The sequence below is a fragment of the Gavialis gangeticus genome, unplaced genomic scaffold (genome assembly GCF_001723915.1).
Source record: "Gavialis gangeticus isolate Ggan-Ray unplaced genomic scaffold, GavGan_comp1, whole genome shotgun sequence".
Classification (NCBI taxonomy): domain Eukaryota; kingdom Metazoa; phylum Chordata; order Crocodylia; family Gavialidae; genus Gavialis; species Gavialis gangeticus.
This window is the reverse complement of record NW_017729025.1, coordinates 29,619,767-29,630,186: the sequence shown is the minus strand read 5'-3', so window position 1 is coordinate 29,630,186 and position 10,420 is coordinate 29,619,767. Positions and strand designations below refer to the sequence as shown.

Sequence of the window (10,420 nt, the reverse complement as noted above, 5' to 3'; positions counted from 1 at the left end):
AATGCTCTGACCTGCAATATAGATTTCAAAAAGAAGGATCCAAGAGTCCTCACCCTTGCTCTGGAAAGTCTGCTATTGTGGAGAAAAAAAAAAAAAAAAAAACTCTCAGAAGCATGCAACTCAGATTGGGCAATATTTTAGCAGCAGTTCAGAGCTCACTGTTTATCAGCTGTGTACACCCAAGTCATTTTTCTTATTAAATAATTACATCTGGAGTTCAAGGTAATAGAGCAGCAGCAGCAAGTAAATGCACCTCAGACACAGCAATGTTCTGGCATCTAGTGCTCAGTTTACATTATGTGGCAACCTCAGTTTACAATGTGGCTGCTAAGCCAAACACGCTAATGGTGCCAACAAAATAAAACCACATGTAATTATGTGTCAAAGAGTTTCAAATAAGAGGCTTCTAATTCTAACACCAGAGTGGTTCGGGATTCAGCGTCATTCTGTTTGAATGACTACGTTTTTACAACACTGCAGGTTATTTTGGAGCACAAGCAACGAGTCCTGATCTCAGGCCAGGGACAGCAAGAGTTCTCCTTCCAAATCGAAGTCAGTGCAAAGGGCTGAGAACTGAAGTCTTCTAGGCAGGTGAACTATGGGACAAGCAACTCCTGCACACAGGTTGAGAGGCTGGTCATGTCTGCATCTTTTAAGATCGCTCAACCGTATGTTTCTTCTAGACAAAAGTTGCCAAGTGCATCAAATCAAGTGTTAGTATTTGATATGTGGCTCCTGCCCACAGAGGAAGTTAGCAGAGCCTCTATTTATTCCTCTTATGACTGAATTTCTCCGTGGGTTTCAAACAAAACAAGCAAACAGGACTCGCACACAGAACAGAGGCTACAAGGTAGGGATTACAGTAGAACCAAAACAATGCTACAAAAAATGCTACAAATATGGAGAGAGGTATTACATTGCACATTTCACGAACAATTGCTTTCTCCTTTTCACTCAGGTCTTCTTCATAGTTATCTTGCATTTGCCTGTCCAAATTTTCATGGACTTCAAGGACCTATAGACAAACATATTGCAAAAGTATTATACTTCTCAAAGATCAAATCAAGTCTCTTGGAATTTCACTATCAGGATTTACGCTCATAAAGCCTGTTCCTCCCCATACTTCAGTGCTTATAGACTATTACCTAATGGAGGGGAGAGGAATCTCCATCCCCAACCTGTCTGCCAGGGAATCCTGTCACTCACCACACCACACACACTAGGCTCCAAGTGGTAAATTGAGGAACCTCTGGATCACTTGTTTTGTCCAGCATTTTTCACCTGCACTCTGCCTGCTGTTTCATTGCCACTGGAAATACGCCTAACTCTAACTTCTGATCAGTCATCATCATCAAAAAAACTACCACAAAAATATTTTTTTCCTTTGCCCTCTCTCACAGAAAAGTAGCTCTTCTATTCAAATGATATTGGTCAGAGGAGCAAGGCAAGCAATGTTTCATTTTGAGCTAGCAATGGGTTTAAAGTTCAATATCTCATTAACCTTTAGGAAGGGGGTGGGGAAAAAAGATCTTTAATTGCCACTGGAAAGCTGGAAGTTCCCCTCTGTAAAGCATTAGTTTGCAATTTCAGCTGTAAGTTCTATGATCTGAGAACACAACCAAATTAACCCCCTTTAGGTGAAAAAATTAGCAGTTTCCTAAATGAAATCTCTAAAACTACCTGCAGTTACTGACCATAAAGGTCTGTCTGTACCAGCCCAGTAAGATGCACTGGGCCTGCTCCATGTACTCTACCTCCCCAACCAAGAGCAACATAGCCAACTTAGTATGGCCTGGGTGTGTGCCCACCCTTATATTCTGCCCCTCTAAAGAGTTTACTGGCACGTGCCCAACACTTCACTAAAATGGCTTCACTACCCGATGAGGATCTAATGTGCAGAGTGGGTACAGTGCCTTTCACTGTGAGCACCCTTCACGTCGCTGATACAGACCCGCCCTGGGATGAAAGGATGGTTGTCTAGACACTGTGTTGGGAGACACCGACTCAATTCCCAGCCACACCACATAATCTCTGCAACAGGAATAATCTTCCAACCCTGCGTTTAACCCCCAAACCTGTAAGCTGCTGCTGCTGGAGATGCACTCACTTCAGTTCAGCTCTACCCAAGCACAGCACTCTTCCTTCATACTATCAGAAGTTAAGCCTGAACTGGATTCAGACAGTTTCTGTCCATTTTAACAACTATATTGGCTTGAAACTAGGCTGAAGGGTACAGTCCTTCATCTCAGTCCTTCATCTCCATTCCAGCAGGGAAAGATTCTTAGTCCCATACCATACTTTCTGGTAAATGTAGAGAAATCCCAGTATACAGCTGTGTCGTACCAGTGCATAACTACATCAGCACTTGGAGTTGTACCAATTTAACTGCACCCTAATGAAATTAGTCTACTGTGTATAAAAACTATTGAGAAGACCAAGCCCTAGGGCAAAAGCTCCTCGGATAGGGTCCGGCTTTTCCTATGGTTAGGTTAATTGTTGTAATGGTAAATTAGTCCGTGAGTCTCAATGGGACTTCTCATATGCACCAAGTTATATGTGTGTGTAAATGTTTGCTGGGGTGGGGTCCAAGTCAGTCACCTTCTTGGGCTTTTAGCAAAGCAACAAGGGGGAGAAAAGCATTTTAAACATAGGAGTATGGGACTATCATAGCACAAAAATAGGCTCATTCCTGTGGGGACGAGCACAGTAGCCAAGCTTACTTCTGACTGACTTTCTTAAATGACTGGATTAAAGGCTGACAGCTGTTGTCAAATCAGGTCACCTTACAACATAAACTGATCTTTAGTTAATGCATAGGTTTGGTTTTTTTTCTTCTCTCTCTCCTCTTGGGACCCACATGGGTGGGCTAATAGTGTTAAGGCAGCCTGCCTTTTCAGATGGAAAAAGACACACAAAGTAGCACCCACAGACATTTTAAATGCCTTCTAAACACATTTAAATAGCTTCTCTTGTTAAATATACAGCAAGTCATACAACCTGGGGTGGGGCTGAAATGAGATTTTGCTGATGCGTTTGGGATTCACTCCATCACTTGTGGCTTCACCGCCCACGAGACTGAGGTGGCCACCTCAGTCTCATGGGAATGAGATCTTCAAACCTCACCACATGGACCATTATGCAAACGCACACATGTGACTGTAGGTAGAGTTGTACATGCAGGCGTGTTAGCATACGAGTGAACTGCATAACTAGATGCATTACAGGATGGATTTCACTCGAGTGAAGTATCCAGCATTAACTGCTGTCAGCAAGGGGATACTAACAAGATTAGTCATGGGTCTGCTCCAGTGCAGCAATCCTGCTGTATGCTAAATGTTTCAGTTACAAAAATAGGTCATTCTCCTAGGGCTCTTAACCTACTTTTAAAAATGTACCAACCAATAATTTAACCAGCATATCTGGAACCAATGGAATTTGAGCTCAAACCTCAACTTAACCTAAATTATCTACATCTTTACTCAGGGAGCATGTGAAAGACACGTGCTGACAGAGAAAATGTCTATTTTTGTCTTAAAAGGGAAATAATTAATTAATTATTGACCCAGCTGGACTTGCACTTTGAGCAAGCTTGTGTAGAATCCGTATGCCTCCATCGCTCAGCTGTGAAGGCAACAGCCTGTATTAGCCAATCCCAAAGCAGAGCACCAGAAACGGCTTGCAGTAAGCTGAATGCCGGCTGCATCTACGGGGTAAGTGTCCAGGGGCAACGCTGGGTTACATTAATTATAGTTCACGTAGAATCTAGTCTTTGCTGTTTCTGTCAGTCATCCATTTTGCAGGCACAAGAGTCTCAAAGGAAAACAAAATTAACGATATTTTTTACTATTCCAATTTAAAATAAAACCGTGCGTCTAAGCTCAAAAGCTCTGGAGGGGCTGTAGACCTTATTTCTTTGCTTTAAATGCAGGTGTCTTTTAATGGGGTGGTACTATCAGACATTTAAGGTCCCAAATGACTCTGGGACTCATTTCCTCAAGAGACCATCTCTCCCCTTGACCCTCTGTAATACTGTCACATTTGTGACTCGCACATAATCAGGCTGGAGCTGCCTTATCATTAACAGGGGAAGGAGTAGCCAGTTTCATAGATCACAGATTGTTAGGGGCTGGAAGGGACCTCAGATCATTGGGTCCAGACCCCTGCTCTAGGCAGGAAGACAACTGGGGTTAGGTGACCCCAGCGAGGCAACTGTCCAGTCTCCTCTTGAAAACCTCCAGGGTAGGTGACTGCACTTCTTCTGGAGGGAGTTTATTCCACAATCTGGACACCCCAACTGTGAAGGAGTTTTTCCTGGTATTATGCCTGAAGCGGTCTTCCAGGAGTTTGTATCCATTGGTCCTGATCTTCCCCAGGGGTGCCCTGGTGAACAGTTGTTCACCAACCTCCTGATGCAGTCCTCTGATACAGCAGTAAGCTGCTACCACGTCCCCTCTCAACCTTCTTTTCTTTAGGATAAAGAGGCCCAGGTCCATCAGCCTCTCCTCATATGGCTTGCCTTGCAAATCCCTGATCATATGTGTGGCTTTTTTCTGGACCCTCTCAAGTTTTTCCACGTCCTTATTGAAGTGCGGCACCCAGAATTGGATGCAGTACTCCAACTGCGGTCTCACCAGTGCTGAGTAGAGCGGGAGTATCACCTCCTTAATTTTACAAGAGATGCATCAGTTGATGCATGCCAGCATGTTGTTTGCTCTGCTGACCACCACCTCACACTGATGGCTCATATTCATGCAATGGTCAATCATTACCCCTAAGTCCCTTTCGGCCGTGGTGCAAGTCAAGCTGTCACCACTGAGCCTGCATGCATGTTGAGGGTTATTTGTTCTCAGATGGAGCACCTGACACTTAGAAGTGTTAAACTTCATCTGGTTCCAGTCTTCCCAACTCTCGAGCCTGTCCCAGTCTGCCTGTATCTGCAACCTATCTTCTGGCGTGACCACATTGCCCCATAACTTGGTGTTGTCCACGAACTTGGCCAGCAAGCTTTTCACTCCCCCATCCAAATCACTGATAAAGCTGGGTCCTATTAACTGTTGAATTTGGTCCCACCACATTTGTTAACCTTCAAGACATGCTGCAGAACTCATCCTCTCCCCCACACATTTACAAAGTAGGTTGTTTAACATATTGAGAGGTTTTCCTAAGGTGCTGGAAGGTCTGTTAGTTGTGGTGGGAGAAGCAATTTGTTTAATCACATTAGTGTAAATGTATGCATGAGAATGTGACATTTTCCAATTTAATAAAAGCATCTTGGGAGAAGGACAAGCCTTTATTAACTTACCTGAAATAAAATAAGCACAATAAATTCGAGAGCAGTATAGGATTTGAGCAAGCTTCCAAACCCATGCCTTGGATGGGAAAGGGAAACTTGGATGATAAACTGACAGAAGATCAGAGGTCTTACAGAACTGAAACAAGCAGTAACCAGATTGCTATTGTAGGGCAGCAATTGTTGGGTTCTGCTGTATTTAGAGTGCCATTCCTAGAATGGCATGCTGGAAAAAGGATCCCCCATATAAGGGCAATCAGGGGGTAGGTTAAGCATGGGAATACACTGCCTGGAGAGGTTGTGGAATCTATCTGAAAGCTTTGATTATCAGGACAAGTCCTGACCAGACAAACATTAGTCTGGAATGATTCAGACAAGGATGATCCTGCCTTGAGTGAGGCAGGTGGACTAGATGACTTCCTGAGGTCCCTTCCAATCTTATTCGCCTGTGATTCTATGAACGGAGGAGAAATCTTCCAGAAAGATATGCTCTAGATAGAACATTTGTATTATATATATATTACACACATCAATCCCTGTCAGGGCTCTTGATGTAATAATGTCTCCCTCCTTTTTTACTTAGTTCACGGGTTCCACAAGACTACTGATCCACCTATAACATTCACATATATTAAAAAAATAAATAAATCAAAAGATGCTGGATCATGGGATAGGTTGAAACAGAGAGAGAAGCATTTAGCTAAACATCAACAAAAAATCCCCAGCAGTGAGATCTATTAGATTATAGAATAATGTCAAAGGGTGTCGGCATCACTGCTTGCATCTCACAATTGGACTGCACAAAGCACATGGTTCATTACCCTGCATTCCCACGTTGCTCTGGCAGGTGGACGGACTAAATGCCCTCAGGTCTTGTCCCTAAAGGACAAATTCTGCGCTCAGTTGATGTAAGTGTAAGTGGTTGAAAAGAATTTGGCCTTCCTGTTTTAAGTAAATCAGTCACACATGGTATGCTTACTTTCAGATGCCTCAAGAACCAGGGCCTACAAACTGGTTTGTTGCTACTTAATCTCTACGCCCCCTTCAGAAAATTGGCAGGCTGCTTCCACAGGCATGCCTTTGGATGAACAGCAAGATCAAGTTGGCACCCATTTCACTGAAGGCTTTTATTCTCCTAGTACATATGTATGATTTACACACCAGATAGGACAGTGACCATTCCAGTCTCTTAACAGTACTATTCAGAGAAAAGTAGCCAACTGTGGAATACCCTGTTCAGATGGGGCATTTCCTCTTACCCATCAATTAGAGCTTAGCTTCAGCTTTAGGACTGTGGCATTGTGAGCCAACAGTGTGCTCTTATTGCAAAAAAAGGCCAACAGCTTGTATTAACCAGAGGGTCACTTGCAAATCAAAAGGAGTAATTTTTCCACTCTATTCTGCACTGGTGCGACCTCACCTGGAATATTGTGCCCAGTTTTGGACCCCACACATCAAGAAGGACATGAGCAGATTGGAAAGAGTCCAGCAGAGAACAACAAAAATGATCAGGGGTCTGGGACTTATGAAGGGGCAAGACTTACGAAAAAAGGCTGAATGAGCTAAGGTTTTTCAGCCTGAAGAAGGGGTTTGATAAGTCTTCAAATACATGAAGGGTGACTACAGAAAGGATGGAGATGGGCTTTTTCTCCTTGACCATAGGGGACAAGATGAGGTGCAATGGCTTCAAGCTTCAGCAGGAGAAATTTATATTACAGATTAGGAGGAACTTTCTGATTCTGAGGGTGCTCAAGCATTGAAACAGGCGACCTAGGGAATTCATGCAATCCCCATCCTTGCAAGTTCTGAAGAGCAGATTAGACAGACATTTGCCTGGGATGGCTTAGTCAGGAATAATCCTTCCTTCAGCAGGTGACTGGACTAACTGACTTTCTAAAGAGCCATCTTCTAAACCCTATTTTTCCATGATCCTACTGGAGTTTTTTCCAACCACTGACAGTTATCACACATTCCAAACAACCAGTGATATCTTCTACTATGGAGCAGTCTCTGATCCACACAGCCAAAGGTTCCTAGGTCAGCGTGGCTACAATGGTATTATTTAGGACCTCTTACCTGCAGCCGACACTTAATATCTCCTCGTCCAGCTAATTCTATGATCTACACTGAGGCCTGCAAAGCCTAGCTCAAGGGTAGGAGAGGTTCTTGATGCCCAAACAGCAAATCCCAGGAAGCTTCAGGAATCTGCTCTGCTATGTACTTAACATCTTTAGCAGATTTAGTCTACTCCAAAGAAAACAGCCTGGATGAGAGATGTTAAGACTTAGCATGTGTGTGTTTTATTCTTGTTAGCAGACACAACCGTTGAGAACATCAAGCATTTTCTGCTCCTCGAGTATTAGGCACAATCAAGCAAAATGAAAATATATCAGAAAATTTTAAAAGGAACTTGCATCCAATCAAAGCCACGAACAACCTACAGGTTATCAAATGTTCATATGTGCACAGACACAAGATAAAACACCTTTGTTGCCATGTGCCCAATTGCAGGATGCTTATGGAGAGGCATAAAAACCCCCAAAATGACCTAAATGACCTCTAAATAAGATGTCAGAAATTCAAAGTCCAAATCTCCTGGGGTTCTACGGACAAGCTGCTCCCCTTCCTAAATAAGTAAAGACTCTTCCATCATCTTGGCCATGTAGCCATTTTCTATGGATAAAACATTATGACTTTAGAACCTTGCTCAGTTTTGGTGCTAGGTAGATGCAATCCTGAAATAAGTGGGGGGTTTTGTTTGGTTTTGGGTTATAGGTGGGGAACAGTCTACATTTATGGGAACAAGGAAGAAACATGCATGCAGCAGACTGATTTTTAAAACTGCTATCTGAGATTGCTCGGTGGTTTGGAGTATTAAAGTGCTAAGGGAACTGGATTAGTGAGTAGTTAACAAGTAACAAGGTCAAAAGGGACATAATATATTAAATCTGTCATATGGTTTTGCAACATACACACAATAGGGAATTGAAACATACCCTTCCCCCACAAGTACATCCATGCACATACCATTTCAATAAAGGTGCACTGAATTAATTACATCAGATGAGGATCTGGCCTGGAATAAATCTTGTAATATGTATACTCATGCTCCTTCACACAGACAGTACTAGGGGATATCAGTGATTACACAGCACCGACAGACAGGCAATGGCCCCCTGGGAATCTAGCCTACAGTGTGTGTATACTTTGTTCCTACAAGTGTGTGTGCACACGCACACATGTGCATGCACACGCGCGCATGCACACACACACACAGGAATGAATTCACCCACACCTGAAATGCAGCCATAGTTTAGAATGGAGCATAACAACTGTTTGACATCACAAAAGCAATTAAGGACACGAAAAAAAAGAATAATCTCAGCCAAAAACCACAGGAGAAACCTACATGGGCAGAATGGAACTGCAGTGTGCAATCTGGAAGGTCATCCCAGTAATTATACTGCAGGCTCAAACATTAAAGGCCTGGGGAGGTTTGGTGCTGGCTGCTCTGGTCTCACCCACAGAGAAAGATGTGATCTAGGTGGTGTTCTCAGATTAGTAGGATTTCTGGTTTGCAAGAATTTTTTAACATTTGGGTTGGATCCAAACCAGGCTGAAACCAAACCTCAATTCAACATTTCCCACAAACCAGAAATTCCAACTTCTGTTTCAGATACTGACATACAGTGTTTCTGAACTCAGATATGCTGCCTGACTCTTGCAGCAGCTCTGCTACACTGACATTTTCATCAGCTTCACTGCTGGGATTCTTGACATTCTTGTCAGTCTTACTGTTGCCACCTGATGGGTCTGTCCTAGAGCTGGAAACTCTGGGCCAACACAAACAAGCAAGCTGAAAATACTTCAGAAGAACTTGCCCTGCTTCAAAACCATGAAAATTATTGATGTCATTCAGAACTGAGATGAAGAAACACACAAAGCAAAGTGCCTTAGCTACTACGGGTCACTGGTCCCTGACCCTGCCAAGTCTGGTTTTATTGCCCTGGTAGTCTACATGGCAGGTGTATTGTGGGACTGTGGATGCTGAAAGCACCAAGTCTCCAGCTGTTAAGGCAACTTGGAAGTGCAGGGTCTCTGGCCCCTGGGACAGTCTACCAGGGGCCATAGGAAACTTCCATTGGAAACCTGCCTTGCCTTTCCTGAAAGCATGTCTAACCTCTGATGTTTCATACAAAGCATTTTGTGCTCAACAAATCAATATTTTCCAATTACACTGATTCACTGGCAAATTCCCAACCAATTCTAACGCAGCCATGGTTCAGCATACAAAGGGACATAAAAAGCCATGATTTTATATGGTCTATCTAATATGTGCAAGTATTTCTCCATCTAATGGCTGGTCTCAGTGACTTTATAGCTGTCCTTTCCTCAAAAGGGTGGAGATTCTGTGACTTTTTCTGCTGAAGGGTCCTGGTTTCAATTCCCACTGATGACTCGGGTGTCCAGGTGTGTATGTAGCCCTAGTTTTTACGTATGTAAATAACTCTGTATTTTTTGTCTTTGGAAAACTGCAAAGCACTGTCACTCATGTGGCACCTTCACTACTGCTTAATCCAATACCTTGAAATGCAGATTCACCACGATACATTACGTCAAACAGTAACACATCTGCAGCACCATGAACTTCCCTCAAAAGCCCCCCTTCCCCTGCACTTCCCTCCAGTAACTGGCCACGCTCATAAATTCTAAATAGACAGCTACTTGAGGTGACACAGCTGTCAGTCAGCATTAATCTGGCTGACCAGCATTTAAACCTCTCTAATTGCTCCGATTCTATGACTAAAGAAAATTCTTAATGGTGCAACTATGTATGTGCACCTAGTGTGTGGCTTGGACGCATACCTACCTTCATAGCATGCACGACAGCCTCAGGTTTCTGACCCACAGGGACATATCCTGCTGAAGGAGAGGAAGCAAGATCGGGAGTCATACGAGTTGGGCCCTGTGGAAAAGATAGGGAAAAAAAAAAACACATAATCTAAGGCTAGGTACAGACATTCATAAAAGCCCAAGATGGAATCAATCTAAGTTATGTGGTTTTCTTTAAAATTGGTAGTGAACACTGGTGGGGAGGAAGGGGGGGGGGGGGGGGGACAAATTTTTGGC

At 43.3% G+C, this 10,420-nt stretch overlaps 1 protein-coding gene and 1 long non-coding RNA gene across 4 annotated transcripts in view; one reads left to right on the top strand and one right to left on the bottom strand.

Annotated features, from left to right (window-relative positions):
- Window positions 1-10,420, bottom strand: part of CCDC85C (coiled-coil domain containing 85C) — a 198,982-nt gene that overhangs the window by 8,100 nt on the left and 180,462 nt on the right. For 2 of the 3 annotated variants that reach the window (XM_019518588.1, XM_019518589.1), the window contains 2 exons: window positions 10,161-10,256; window positions 917-1,015 (listed from right to left, as the gene is read on the bottom strand). In XM_019518588.1, coding sequence (XP_019374133.1) covers window positions 917-1,015; window positions 10,161-10,256 — 195 coding nt within the window. The remainder of the gene's footprint in view (window positions 1-916; window positions 1,016-10,160; window positions 10,257-10,420) is intronic. The other variant, XM_019518590.1, reaches the window with a different exon arrangement.
- LOC109298467 overlaps window positions 2,534-10,420 on the top strand; it is an 18,302-nt gene continuing 10,415 nt past the window's right edge. Inside the window, exons 1-2 of the long non-coding RNA XR_002097617.1 lie at window positions 2,534-3,710; window positions 9,690-9,785. This is a non-coding gene — a long non-coding RNA (uncharacterized LOC109298467). The remainder of the gene's footprint in view (window positions 3,711-9,689; window positions 9,786-10,420) is intronic.